Genomic DNA, 14,691 nt, shown 5'->3' with positions numbered 1-14,691 from the left:
CACATCATAATTCCCAGAACCAGTGACTATGTTAGGTTACATAGCAAAGGGGAATTAAGGTTTCAGATAGAATTAAGTTGCTAATCAGTTGACCTTAAACTAAGGAGCGTATCCTGGGTTATCCAGGTGTGCACAATGTAATCACAAGAGGCCATAAAAGTGAAGGCGGTGCAAAAGAGAAGGTCAGAGTGATGCAATGTGAAAAGGATTTGACCCGCTGTTGCTGGTTTTGAAGATGCTGGGAAAGGCAAAGAAACAGTTTCTCCACTAGCGCCTCCAGAAAGGAACGTGACCTGCAGACACCTGTTTTAGTAAGTTTGTGGTAATTTGTTACAGCAGCAACATAAAACTAACACAGTGGGTCAAACTGTGCTTCAATGAACTCTCCCCTCTTCTTGCCCCCACACTAGACACCTACCTGTCCCCCTTGACCCAATATCTTTTGATTCTCCCCTCAAATCCGATGTGGGTATCTGCCCAAGCCCACCTCCATGGCTGGTGTCTAAGACTGTTCTTCGAACGCGAAGAGCTCAGGGATACAGAGCCATTGCCTTTCCCCCACTTCCCAGTAACTCGTACTAAGTGTGCTTTTCCACGGAACACTGAAGATGGTGAACTGTCATTTTCTGTTCACACCTTTGTCTCCTACACTGTCTTTGAGTTCCTCACAAGCAAGTGAGGTTTCTCCAGCTCCATCTAGCACAGCGCTAGGTGCTTAGGTAGAGATGGTGCTTTGGAAATGCTGCTGGATAAGTAAGTGAATGACTTCTGTCCCCTATGTACCAAGTTACTACAGAAGACCTGTCAGACTATTCTAAGGAAAGACAGGAAAGAAAGCCTCCCCACTCTTCTATATTTCTCCATGGAGCAGCCCCCTGCTTTGCCACTATGGAAAGCCTATTCTGTTTCTCGTCCCAAAAGTGTCTCTTCTGTGACCATACATGTGACACAGAAGGGATCAAGCAAAGAGGGGATATTGTTGTTGGACTCTGACTAGAGCTAAACCAAGGATCTGAAAAATGAATTGATTAATGATCAACTCCAATGTGGTCCTTGGCAAAAGCACTCCCTCTCAGAGCTACCTAAGGCAAAGTCAGCCACGATCAGGCCTGAAGGGGCTGACGACAGGCAGAAGGAGGCAGCAAGTCATCGCCCACCTCCTGCCTTTCCCCCACCCAAATGCATTCACATATCCCCATTTACCTTTCTAAAAAAGTGGATCATGCCACTTTTCCACTGGCTTCCCAAGGTCTGGAGGATAAAGTCCAAATTTGGCAGGCAAGGCCCACAGCATATGGGCTCAGACTCCTTTCCAACTCATCACTTCCAAAATCTCATTAAGCGATGTCACACTAAACCACTTCCAGTTTCCCAGCCTTGCCCTGCCATATCCATCCTTTAGGCCTTTGCTTAAACAATAAATCCATATAACTGGCCTATTCTCTCCGTTGGTCCTGATCCCCAACCAATGAAAAGTCTTCCATTCCTCAGGACCCATCGCAAATGCCATCTCCTAAGCTGTCCATCCTGTAGGAATTTGGACTGTATTAGGTTTTACTATAAGGGTTGGCCTGCCTGTACCTCATTATGGCAGGTATGAATCTCATCCTCAAATGTAGCAGAGTGTACGAAAGAGCGTATTTCCTTAAATGTGATAAATTACTTTCATTTCACCCTCCCTCATCCTTCCGTGCTGGGATGCTTCAAACTTTGTGGTCTCACATGATACTACAAGCGTGGTGGGAGGCCCTCCAGGGATAGTGAATGTCTGAACAGTAACCTGTTTGAGTGGTTCCTCAGGTCTGGGGTGCTTGATCACTTCCCTGCCATATCTGGGACTTGGGACTGACTCTTGCAGTCAGTGCCAGAGCCATTTCTTTCCCATTGCCTGGAAGGGGAAACCCAGCCCTGGCTGCCCCAGACCCCCAGACTTTTCTCTGCCTTCTGTCAGAAGGACTCTCCACACTCCACCCTCCAAAAGCTGCCTCTTCCCTGGAGCTCCATCCTCTTTCTTGTTCCTTCACAACAGATTTTTATAGCCCACTAAACTCAAAGTTTAATCATGAGCAACAGTAAAATGAGCACTTTCCTAGAAGGAAGGATTTAATCTTCAAACTCTTCCCGGTGGTGAGGAGAACTATTTCCATTCCATCCTTCTAGCACTACTAGAAAGAAAAGAAAAACCCAGTTAAATTTCCACAAAGTCACCCAATGCAGTGGCCTTCACACAGTAGATGCTCAATAAAAGTTTGCTGAGGGCAGCCGGATGTTAGAGCGCGAGCTCTGAACAACAGGGTTGCCGGTTGGATTCCCACATGGTCCAGTGAGCTGCACCCTCCACAACCAGATTGAAGACAATGAGCTGCTGCTAAGCTTCGGAGGGGCAGCCAGATGGCTCAGTCGGTTAGAACGCAAGCTCTCAACGAGTGCTGCGCCCCCTGCAACTAAAGATTGGGTTCAATTCCCTCATGGGAAGGTGGGCTGCGCCCCTGCAACTAAGATTGAAAATGGCAACTGGACTTGAAGCTGAGCTGTGCCCTCCACAACTAGATTGAAGGACAACGACTTGGAGCTGATGGGCCCTGGAGAAACACACTGTCCCTCAATATCCCTCCCACAAAGAAAAAAAAAATTAAAATACATTAAAAAAAAAAACTTTGCTGAATGTAATAGCCTCCCCATCCCAACATCTTTCCCTGGGTGTTTCTTGCTATGACGCCCCTCGCCCCTCGCGGGGATAACTTGGCAAAAACGAAAGACTACAAGTCCCAGGCTGCCTTGCGGGTGGCATCACGCTCCGTGAGGCCCTATGAGCAGACGTGGCAGAGCGCAGTGCGTCTGTATCCGACTGGAAAGTCCAGGGAGGTGGCGTTGGCGGGAGGGTCGGAACCATGGCGGCCAAGACGGCGGGTGGGGGCCGCTGGGAGGTGGTGAAGAAGGGGCGGCGGCCTGGGGCCAGCGGCAGTGGGCGAGGCGGCGGAGGGGACCGCCGGGCGCTTGGGGAGGCGAACGGAGTATGGAAATACGACCTGACCCGTGAGTACCCACCGGGCCCGCTGCACGCGCCGCTGTCCGGCCCAGGCCTGCCCCTCTAGGGTGGTAACGAGTAGCTGCCGGAGCCCAGAGTCAGAGCACCCCCGGGCCCCTGGAGGAGGCGAGAGCTCTCCGCCGATTGCCTCCTCCGGTTCAGCGAGCGCGACCCTCGCCTTGTCTCCCTCTGTTGAGCATCACAAGCGGTAGAAAGCACGAGGGAGGTTGGAGGTTGCTGTCCTCGCCTCGCAGATGAGAAAACTGAGACCCAGTGAAGTTAGAGGCCTTGCGTGGTATCACGTGTCAGAGGGGACTGGGATTCCGGCCTTCGGATGCTCAGCTCACTGCACACACAAACCCTACCAGCTGTTCCCGGTCTCTGGCCTGGCCTCGATGGGCAGGGGTCCTAATGTAGGCAACAGGCATTCTGGTTCATTATACAAGGTGCTCCCTCCCTACTTAACCAGCAGATGAGGGGAAGGGAGGCCGGACAGGAGGCCTAGGGATGGGAGAAGTGACCCACCTCACACTCTCAACACCCACCAAGTCGTGTTCTAAGTGGCACCTGTTTCCTCAGTCTCCTGGAGAAATCTTGCCACTTGTTGATTAAGATGTTGTCACATCTGAACCAGGAGGACATGGGGTAGAACCAAGATGGAGAATTTCTGACCTCCCAGACTAGTAACCACTCACCACGGAAGCAGCCCTCTGTCTCCAACCCCTCCACTAGTTCCCACATATGCTGATTTACTAATAAATGCCTCATCTAGTGAAAGAGCCTATGAGTTCAAGAGCTGTGATGACTGAAAGAAGCAACCAAGAGGGCTCCCTGGTCTGCCCCGTAAGCAGGACAGCAAGGAGGGGCTTTGAGGCAGCTCCCCTCTGGAGATGAATTAGGCGACAGTGTGGGGGAAGGGACCCCTGTTCCTGTGACGCCCTCATGACCCAAAGACGGCCCCCCTTTCTCTGCCTGTCATCACCCCAGCTCCAATCCAGACAACGAGCACCCTTTACGAGCTGGGCTTTGAGAGAATCATGAAGAAGCAGAATAAAGAGCAGGTTCCACCCCCTGCTGTGGAGCCTAAGAAACCAGGGAACAAGAAGCAGACTAAAAAGGAGGCGACCCTCACCAACCAAAACCAGAAACAGGGCCGTTTCCGCAGCCTGGAGGAGGCACTGAAAGCTGTGAGTGTGCCTAGACTTTAGGTGGGGAAAGAGGGAGGACTTGGGATGTAGAGAAAGTGAAAGGACCCGGGCGGGGATGGGCAGCTGAGAGACCTGTGGAATTTGGGACACTTGGCTGAGAGAAGGCACAGGGCAGGATGGAAACCCCAAGAGATAGAATGTTTGCACTTAGGGTAAAAAGGAAATAAAAAGTTTATAGGGAAACAAATTAGTGACAGGAGAGCCTTGAAACTTCATGGATGCCATGTTAGAGAAATGACTTGTGGTTTCTCTCGCCCTGGAAGCAGTAATCTTTCATTTTGTAGCTTGTCTTTTATTTTTCCCCTTGAACATGTGAAGGGCCTAAGCGTACTGGACCTTGAGATCAGCAATTCCAGCTGTCGTACACTTTGTAAAGATCTGGATGCAGCAAAATTGTGGCATTCTTCATACTCATGTTTAAAAGCAGAAACCCTTTGTTCTTCCTACCACCACCTAGTTCAATCATTTCCCCACCTCTACCCCATTTTTCTACACTTAAAACTTACCCACAACTGACTCTGAGGGGCCTGTGTCCCTGGCAGCTGGACGTGGCAGCTCTGCAGAAGGAACTAGACAAGAGCCAGAGTGTGTTCTCTGGGAACCCATCCGTGTGGTTGAAGGACCTGGCCAGCTATCTCAACTACAAGCTCCAAGCACCTCTAAGTGAACCCACACTGAGCCAGCATACTCACGGTTAGTTCTCCCAACTCCCTCAAGCTCAGACAAGTTCAAGAAAATTCGCAAAGGGCTGTGTGTACGCGCGTTACGTAGTGACGGCAGACCCCAGTGCCCCCCACTGTCCTGATTTATGTGGGTGATTTGAGCTGTTCTCAAACCATCATTGCCGTGAAACGTGGACCTCATTGAGAGGGGAAGGATGCCAGTCTTGGTGCAGGGACCTCTGCCTCCACTCACCATCCTCGGGGAGCACAGCAGAGCTGGCAGAGGCTTCTGGTCGTAGCACTCACGTGGAGGCCTGTCGCCCCAGATTATCCCTACAGCCTGGTGAGCCGGGAGCTGCGTGGGACCATCCGAGGGCTCCTGGCAAAGGCAGCAGGGTCTCTGGAGCTCTTTTTTGACCACTGTCTGTTCACCATGCTGCAAGAGCTGGATAAGACGCCAGGTGAGATGGGCCCATGTGGGATAGCCCAGCCTCGTCTTGGGTGCCTGCTCCCTTTTTCCTGCGTCAAGAGTGGTTGGGTGGTTCTGTTTCTAGAAATGTATTCATCTCGACATTCTTTTGTTGGGAGGAGGAGGGAGGGAGGGCGGAGGAGGGTAGGACTCGCTGGGCCTGGGTTCTGGGCTCATACCTGACAAACGGGAGATTTCAGGTTTGGGATGCCTGGTCCTGTGTGTGGGTCTGAGAACATATGTCTCTCCAGGGGAGTCGCTACATGGTTACCGTATCTGTATCCAGGCCATTCTACAAGACAAGCCCAAGATTGCCACCATGAACCTGGGCAAAGTGAGTTCAGGGTGGTGGTGAGGACACCAGGAGGCTAGGACTGGGGTGGCTGGGTACAGTCCACACTGTTAGACCCAGTCAAGGGCTCGTGGAGGACCCCGTAAGACAGTCATGATGGCTGCCACTGTTAGCGCTGGCTGTGTGTCTGCTTTATATACATGAGGCAGGTACTGCTGTTACTCTCATTTGTAGATGAGAAGATTGAGCCACAGAGGGGTTCAGTCACTTTCCCAGAGTCAGTCAACTAGTAAGTGGCAAGTCTGGGTGAAAGCCACCGCCTGGTGCCAGAGCCCCTGCTCTGAATCACTGCACCACACGACCAGATAGCCCGCTGGCCCTCAGCCTGTCGCTCTCCCAGTTGACAGCTCTCCTGCCTGGCTGTGGGGGTGCTCCTGGTGCTTTGCTCCATCCCAGCCTGCCTCCCCCACTGCTCTCCTCAGTTCCTGGAACTGCTGAGGTCCCACCAGAACCGACCAGCAAAGTGTCTCACCATCATGTGGGCCCTGGGTCAAGCAGGTTTTGCCAACCTCACCGAGGGACTGAAAGGTAACAAGGCAGTGGGGGGAGGGGTGGTCTTAGAGCCAGGGCGCTCGTCTTTATGTCCCAGTGGATCCAAGCCTGAGGCTTCCGCCCTGACCTTTGTCCCCACAGTGTGGCTGGGGATCATGCTGCCTGTGCTGGGCATCAAGTCCCTGTCCCCCTTCGCCATTGCATACCTGGACCGCCTGCTCCTGTAAGTAGTGGGGGGGCAGCAAGGGGAGGGCCCAGGTGTCTCCAAGTGGCTGTTTTAGCAAAATGGGATGCTGGGATCCTGGGGTCCACAGAGTGAGGAGAATTCAGGTCAGAATGTATGGCGAGGAAGAAGGGAGGGAGGCATTAAGGGATGGGAGTAGGGTAGAGTTTATGCCTTTTTTCCTAGATGTCGGTCTTAGCTGGCATCATGGCCTGGGTGGTGGTTCCCAACAAACTTGTGTCTTTCTTCCCCCACAGGATGCACCCCAACCTCACGAAGGGCTTTGGCATGATTGGCCCCAAAGACTTCTTCCCACTTCTGGACTTTGCCTATATGCCCAACAACTCCCTGACACCCAGGTAGGGCTGCCTGGGGGCACATCTGCTGTGAAGGATCCCAGCGGATGGTTAGGAGCAGGCAGTGTATCCCTGTCCCTTCTTCTCCAGCCATCCTAGAACAACCTGCAAATTCAAGTGAAATTACATGGACCCTCGAGTTTGATTGGCATATGAGCATTTTCTTGGGGAGAGGGTTCATGACCTTCAACAGCTTTTCCAAGAAGCTTCTGAGTCTAAAAAGATTCAGAGCCATTACAAGGCCTCTAGTGACTTCCCTCTTGGGCGAGGCGTGGGTTCTGAGGCAGGCAAAGGGACACGGGGCACAACTCCAGTTAGAGCCTGTGCCTGGTTCTCCCCATCCCCACCCCAGCCTGCAGGAGCAGCTGTGTCAGCTCTACCCCCGACTGAAGGTGCTGGCGTTTGGGGCAAAGCCGGAATCCACCCTGCATACCTACTTCCCCTCCTTTCTGTCCAGAGCCACCCCTAGCTGTCCTTCTGAGATGAAGAAAGAGGTGAGGAAATGGTGGGAGGCTCCTTTTACCCTTCAGGGGTCGGCTGCTGAGGTTCCTGTCTGCTGACTAAGGCCTCGCCTTCGTGGACCCATTTCCTGCACATCCCTTAGCTCAGTCCTGTCAGCCTCCTGCCCCACTCCCTCATGCTCTACACTAAAAGAACAAAGCGAAAGGACGGCACATTCAGGTTTGGCTGATCTCTGATGTCCTGCCCCTTGTAAACGAGGGATCTCTGAGCCCCAGGTCTAGCTCGGGAACCGCAGCCTCCCCTTTACAGCCTCTCAGAGATTTCTGGGGTCTGGGCACGCTCCTCTAGGGCTGCCTGGGTGGCCTCACTTAGGGGACAGGGGTTTCCTTTCCGCACTCCCCGTCTGCCATCCCTGGGCCCCAGCAGTATCTGTCTCTCCTGTCTCCTGTGCAGCTCCTGAGCAGCCTGACTGAGTGCCTGACAGTGGACCCCCTCAGTGCCAGCGTCTGGAGGCAGCTGTACCCCAAGCACTTGTCACAATCCAGGCAGGTGGGGGTGGAGGGTCACCTGCCTCTGATCCACACAGAGAAACCGTAGTTCATGCTTCCTAGCCTGTTTCTGTCTTAGAAGCAGAAGGGGAACATTTGTCACTATTGTTGGGGCTCATGCCTCTCAAGTTGAGTGGACACATTGCTGGGTGGCCTCTAGGAAGCGGCTCCTCTCTGGGTTCTGAGTGTGGGGTAGAGAGTCTTTCAGCCTGAAGAAGGTGGGGTCCAATGGATGATGGGAGGAGCCAAGCAGGCCCCTGATTGGAAGCGGTTGTGCTTCCCCCACAGCCTGCTGCTGGAGCATTTGCTCAGGTCCTGGGAGCGGCTTCCCAAGAAGGTGAGGAGCTGGGAGGACGTGGCAAGCTGAGCCTCACCTGGGTTCTGGGTTCGTACCCCTCAGCCGCTGTCCCCCCTTCCCTGAGAAGGTGCTTTGTTGGTACACTTGGTACGGAAAATGAAGCATGACAGAGGTTCAGGGTTCTCTCATGGGCCAAATCTTAAGTTCTCAACCCAGATATTTCTTACCCTGTAGACATGGAAGTCTTTGCAAGAAACCATTCAGTCCTTCAAGCTTACCAACCAGGAGCTGCTAAGGAAAGGCAGCTGTAACGACCAGGATGTCACCACCTGTGATAAGGCCTGCAAGGTGCGGGCACCCAGCCCTCCCCAGCCCACACGCTGTTCTTCTCTGTCGTGGCACACCCTGGGTTGGGCCTGTGTCACATTCCTTCCCCACCTGTCCCTGGAGCCCCCACTGCCTCGGGGGTAGTGTGAGGGCTTGACCCTCTCCGTGGTCAGCCTAGCTTGAGGCCAGACCAGCCTGTCTCCCTCCTGACTGACCACTGCTCCTTCACCCTGGCCTCCTAGGGGCTGTTGCAGCAGGCCTGGGGCTACCGGCTGCCCTGGACACAGCTGCTCCTGTTGGTGCTGATCTTTGCCATCGGCTTCCTGTGCCACGACTTCCGGTCACACAGCTCTTTCCAGGGTAAGCAGGGGTTGGCAGACCAGAGACAGCGGGGGGTGGAACTGGGTGGACACTTCTGGGTGGACAACATAGAGCTGGGTGGAGCGCTTCTGTGCCCAGCACACACAGCTTTGCCCTGGATACTACAGAGACACACTTTTCAGACAGGTTTTTGTGTGCACAGCTGTGACACAACCACTTCAGATTGGACTAGCGCTTTGCAGTGTAGAAATGTTTGTGTGTTCATGATTTCATTTTAAGTAGGTGTTACCTTCTTTTTAACTCCTGGGACAATTGAGGCTCACAAACATTTATCAATTAGTTTAAGATCACAGCTGGTAAGTAGAAGGGCAGACCCCAAACCCGAGGCTTTCTGATGCCTAAGTCCAGGCCTCCACCTGACTGCACCATTCCTGTGCACCTGGCCCGGCAGGAGAAGTGGGCTCAGCTTCCCAGCCTTGCGTCCCTCCCTCCATGCATGCTGTGCAGCTCTGTGAACACACTGAGTTCTGCCCCATCCCCCAACGGGCCTGCTCTGGGGCCTGTAGTGTCTGGCTGCCCAGTCCCTGCTCCCTTCACTGCCCAGCTCACCGGAAGCCCCCTTTACTCAGCCTCCCTTTCTGGCCGGTTGCTTCAATCATCTGGTTTCTTGCCTGCTGGCCAACAAGTGTGTGCCAAGATCTACTCCTACAGCCTGCAAGGCTGCAGGTAAGCACCTCCCAGGAAGGGGAGGAGGGAGAGGGCCGAGAGAGGGCTTGGATATTCAGGGTGGTGACAACATTGACCGTCAGTGGGAAGTGATTGTGGTTTTCCTTTTCTAAGGCCTCCCTGCAACTATTCTTGGGGAGTCCAGCTGCCTGAGGAAACTCAGCCTTCCTCTCTCCTTCCATCTTCTACAGCTGGCTAGTGGAGACGTTGCCGGCCTGGGGCTCCCACCTGCTGACCGTGGTGAGGCCCAGCTTGCAGCTGGCGTGGGCCCACCTCAGTGCCACAGTCAGCTTCCTTTCTACCCACTGTGCCTCCCACCTTGCCTCTCTCCGTGACAGCCTCACCAGTTTGTCCCAGAGGGTAAGCCGGAAACGGCATTCAGAGAAGGGCTGGTCTCCCCAAGGGCTGAGTTCTCGGGAAGGTGCAGCCCCGCATGCACTGGGTCCTCAGGGCCGGGGTGCATTGCCGGTCACTCTAACCCCGTCCATTCTTCATGCTCCAGCTCCAGCTCCCTGATGCCCTGAACCAGCTGCTCTGTTCTCTGGGGCAGCTGCTCCTGCTTCTCTACCAGAACGTGCTGTTGCCGTTGTGGCACATGCTGCTCGAGGCCCTGGCCCGAGCCCAGCAACACTGCCACGAGGCGTGCAGGTGAGACCCTCAGTCAGGGCTCCAGCAGGAGCCCCAGGGGCCGCATGCCCTCTCCAGGGACAAGGCTCCTTTGTCCGGTCTCTCACGCCACCCTGCCCCTTGCTCATGCCTTGGCCCCCTTAGTATGGGGTTGTGGGTCTCAGTGGCAGCCTTGTGACTTGACATAGCTGCACACCACTACTTTGCAACCCCCATAAGTGTTCTGCTTTCCTCCCAGAGGTGAGGTGACCTGGAACTGCGTGAAGACACAGTTCAGTGAGGCTGCCCACTGGACCTGGCTCTGCCTGCAAGACATCACAGTGGCTTTCTTGGACTGGGCACTTGCCATGATATCCCAGCAATAGCCCTGCCGCCCTGGCCGCCAGGGCCTGGCTCTGTCTGGAGCAGGCCCTCTGAGACTGCTGGGGGGCAGAGGGATTCAGTTCTGTGTGGGGTCTTTTTTTTAATCTGGTCCCTGAGTTCTGTCTCCTAGGCAAGTGGCCAGTTGCCTCTGCCCCAGTTCTTCCATCTTTGGTGGTGACTGAGCCCAGGGGTGTCTCAGTCTCCTACCCACGATTCCACTGAACACGTCTCTGGCCCAATGGCACATCGCTCCCAGCCTCTGTCCTGGGGCTGGTAGCCTCTCTTGCCTCCTCTCTTGTCTTCTGCTCTCCACTTCCTCCCATCTCATTCCTGAAGCTCCAAACAGCTCATCTCCAAAGAGGTGGGCCTCCAGCGAGTGGCTTCTACATACCTCTGACGAATGATATCTGCTCCCAGACTGAGCACAGCAGGACAAAGAAAGGGACTTCCCGGAGAATACAGCACCACACTGGGCATGGACAACAGCACCTGCACCTCTACCCAGCGCCGGGCGGTGGCGGTCAGTGGGCATGCAGGGCTGGCTGCAAAACGCTCTCACCTCAAAATGCCCAATGGAGGTCCTTCAGCGTCGCTTGCTGCCCCCTCCATCGTGATCCTACTTCCTCACTCGCCATTCCCCTTCAGTGCTGGGGGGTTCTGCCTCAAGGCGCCGCTTCTCTCAGCTGCCCACCCCTACCATCTCTGGAGAGCAGAGCCCATGTAGTTGTGTGCCTCGGGGCCAGAGAACCTTCCCAACAGTCTGTTGAGACAGGATTCAGCATATGGCTCCTGGATATGCCGACTAGGTGGAATAAAGGACACAGATTTGATGTCTAGCTTTCCTCTCTGCATCCTCCATTGGCATTCCCATAGTTGTGGACAGGACAACAAAATATGGGCACCTGCATGTTCTCCTTTGGCCCCCTGCCCTCTTAGGGGCTTGGAGCCACTGGCAGTAATTGAGCTTCTGGCAAGGAAAGCCCACACCCGTCATTCTAAACTTGGCTTAGGAGGGTTCTAGACACTCTTTTTGCCCCTGAGTATTGATTGTCCCACTTGTCACTGATTCATATCCCAGTTAAGATTTGCCTTGACAGCTTGAATATTTTATGTTTGGAGAAGTTGCGGTGAGGGGATTCTCCTAGGGGAATGCTTGGCCAGTGATGAGGGGATATCTTCTTTTTGAAAGATTTAGAACTCTAAGAGACACATGATCTAGGGTTTATCACCAAAATCTCTTTTAATTTTTGACTTGAGTAAATCATAACTGCATGAGTTTCGGCTCTCACCTTGAGTTTCTTTGCTTGAATGTTGTAAAACAAGCAGTATTAGAGGTGCACTGCCCTCTCCCAACTTCCACGGGCTGGTTTCTGCTTCCTTCATGAACACCTGAGATGACCAGCAGGGATGATGGCCAGCTACCACTTTCCATTGGCATGTGCTACTCTGAGATAAGTCGCTCCATTTTCCAATGGCAAGATTATAAAGTAGCAAGCATAGGAAAATCTTGATAACGTGAGGTCATGAGAACTATAGCATCTCACATTTTTGTTCCCTTGTTAGGAAGTAACTACGTTACCTAGGGAATTAAACAGCCCACACTGGACAGAACCAAGCTCTCCTAGTGGCACTTACCATGAACATTTTTCTGAGAATAAAAACTACCCTGCCTGGCAAAAAGCCATGGTCTAGGACTGCTAGGCAGAACTGTCCAAGGTCCCAAGATGTTCCGTTTCCTCAGTTCTTCACCAATCAGAAACAAACTAAGGTTGTAGTAGTCCCACTAAGGTAGTCCCACTAAGGTTGTTGGTCAATTTTTAATAGCGAATCCTTGGAACTGTCCTGTATTCAAGACAAGTGGAAGAAGGGGCTGGTGTGATCCTGGGTTGGCAACAGCAAAGGACAAGTAGATGGATGACACTCCATCCTACAATGACATTGAGTCCCACTAAGGTTGCTGGGCTGATCTCAATCCAGCAGCTCTCAGAGTGCCACTTACAAGTGCTTCCTTTGTGCCTAATGTGTGTACTATGCCTTGTTGGGTTCATTTAATTTCTGACATTAGTCTGGGATACAACATTTTTCTCCAATTTAGGTAAACTGGGGTCTCCACAGCCTCTCAAGGACACTTGACACCTGAATTAGTTTTACGTGATAGATGCAGTTGGTTGACCCAATATTGGAATTGTCCAGAATTTTTGCTCTGTCAGTGGAGGAGTCCAACACTGCACTTAGCTGTCTATTAAAGCTAAACCAGTCATCCAGATGTTTCATTTTTGCAGAACTGTCAACAAACAGGAATCCAAACTGAACCAGTGAGTTGAACGAGTGTGATCTAGTAAGAGTACACGCTGATACTGACAGGTGGGCAATGACTTGTTATTAAAGAATGGAAGTAAACTGACTTCAGAGGACCACATTCGGGCATTGTAACTTTACTTGGCACACACAGCTGGAGTTCTACAGATAACATGCCATAAAACTAGGGCAGTTTAAGTGTGGTTATGTCTTACTAACTTTAGTTATTACCAATTCTGTGTGGACCTGCAAATTATATCACATGACTCATTTGAAACATTTAAAGTATGTTTCCAGATTCCTCTGGTTATTTGTGCCCAGTTTACAGCTGCAGCTGTAGAGCAGGCCAGCTTGATGGGCCAGACTGACTTATGGATAGATAATATTGCCAGGAAGAATATGTTGCTCGGCTCCCACATGCAGCATTGCAGGTCTTCTCAAATGCCACCACCCTTGGGGTGGAGTGTTTCCCATGGAGACAGACATGCCTTCCCTGCCCTATTGCGGAATAACCTAGTTGTCAATTACACAGAAATTTCAATGGTTGGATGACCTCAGTATTTTAGCATGTCTTTACTAAAGGAGTTTGAAGTGAACACTTAAAGTGATCCATCCTTTTTCTACATATTCTTCATGATTCTGTTCACAAAAGGGTTTGAGGGGACAAAGGACCTTGCTTTCCCTTATGTGTTACTCCATTTTGGTAGTTTATTTGCCCCATATTTGAGATATGAGAAGGAATTTGAAGGCAGAGGGACCATTCAGGGTATGAGTGAATATTGAATAGTGACTATTCTACCTATTAATAAAAATATTGAAATCAGATATATTTTTGGATGTGCCTTGGTATAATTTTTTTTTACTGTGTTAGCACACCAGTTATTAACTTTTAATAGACTTTATTTTTTAGGGCAGTTTCAGGTTCACATCAAAGTTGAGCAAAATGTACATACTCCTTACCCCTACACTCGCACAGCCTCTCACTCTGCCAACATCAATGAACCTGCACTGACACATCACTATCATCCAGTTTGTAGTTTACATTTACACTAATCATACTTTGTATGATTTTAATCTTTTTAAATTTATTGAAACTTTTTACCTATCATACAGGCTATCCTGGAGAATGTTCCAGTGCATGAGAATACATATTCTGCTACTGTTGGGTGAAATGTTCTGTGTATATCTGTTAGGTCAAGTTGGTACGTTGATCATGGCTTCCATTTTCTTGATAAGCTTATAAATACAGAGGGTGTCAAAAAAATGTATACACATTTTAAGAAAGGAAAAAACTATTAAAATTGTAATAATATATACCGATAACAAGAAGTCATGTTTGACTTCTGCAATTACAAGAGGTGCTCAAAGTGGTTACCGTCAGCATAATTTTAATACAGTTTTTTCCTTTCTTAAAATGTGTGTACATTTTTTTGGCACCCTCTGTATATCCTTAATGTTAAAGAACTCCACAAATCAATACGAAGAGTGCTAAACACGAATAAAATTATGGATGAAAGACATAATTCATAAAAGAAATGCAAATAAATAATAGACTCGAAAAGTAGTTCATTTCATTGGTTTAAAAAAAAGTGCAAATTTAAAGTAAAATACCATTTACTTAAAGTAAGATACCATTTACTTTTGCCTATGTTTTTTTAAGTGATAATATACTCAATGAATGGTATGATAGAAATTGGCATAATGTTTCTGGGAAGTAATTTGGTAATATTTATCAAAAGTCTTGAAAGTTTCATACTATTTTACCAAGTAATTCCACTCCTAAAAATATATTCTGGAGAATAGAGAAGTAAACAGAAATATGGACAAAGATTTATGTACCAGAATTTTTATTGTAGCAGTATCAACAATGAAAATTTGGATATAAACTGTGTCCAGCAATAAGATAAATATTTCAATAAACTGGTAAAACC

At 50.7% G+C, this 14,691-nt stretch overlaps 1 protein-coding gene across 1 annotated transcript; it reads left to right on the top strand.

The window, feature by feature from the left end:
* Nucleotides 1–2,852: 2,852 nt before the first annotated feature.
* Nucleotides 2,853–11,296, top strand: TMEM214 (transmembrane protein 214). Its single transcript, XM_033125126.1, has 17 exons — nucleotides 2,853–3,036; nucleotides 4,016–4,215; nucleotides 4,779–4,929; nucleotides 5,225–5,359; nucleotides 5,619–5,701; nucleotides 6,142–6,247; nucleotides 6,353–6,434; nucleotides 6,692–6,793; nucleotides 7,143–7,284; nucleotides 7,706–7,797; nucleotides 8,089–8,137; nucleotides 8,333–8,446; nucleotides 8,668–8,785; nucleotides 9,376–9,472; nucleotides 9,664–9,832; nucleotides 9,975–10,120; nucleotides 10,338–11,296. The coding sequence occupies exons 1-17, from the start codon at nucleotides 2,892–2,894 to the stop codon at nucleotides 10,462–10,464; spliced, it is 2,058 nt and encodes a 685-aa protein (XP_032981017.1). The 5' UTR covers nucleotides 2,853–2,891; the 3' UTR covers nucleotides 10,465–11,296.
* Nucleotides 11,297–14,691: the final 3,395 nt, after the last annotated feature.

Source organism: Rhinolophus ferrumequinum, chromosome 13 (assembly GCF_004115265.2).
Source record: "Rhinolophus ferrumequinum isolate MPI-CBG mRhiFer1 chromosome 13, mRhiFer1_v1.p, whole genome shotgun sequence".
Lineage (NCBI taxonomy): Eukaryota > Metazoa > Chordata > Mammalia > Chiroptera > Rhinolophidae > Rhinolophus > Rhinolophus ferrumequinum.
This window is presented reverse-complemented; position numbering and strand designations above follow the sequence as displayed.

Excerpts from the sequence above, each read along its gene's own strand:
- TMEM214 (XM_033125126.1), top strand. The coding sequence starts at position 2,892 with ATGGCGGCCAAGACGGCGGGTGGGGGCCGCTGGGAGGTGGTGAAGAAG. Across the intron at positions 5,360-5,618 it reads AGAGCTGGATAAGACGCCAG|GGGAGTCGCTACATGGTTAC; the intron begins GTGAGATGGGCC and ends ATGTCTCTCCAG. Across the intron at positions 8,786-9,375 it reads GTCACACAGCTCTTTCCAGG|CCTCCCTTTCTGGCCGGTTG; the intron begins GTAAGCAGGGGT and ends CCCTTTACTCAG.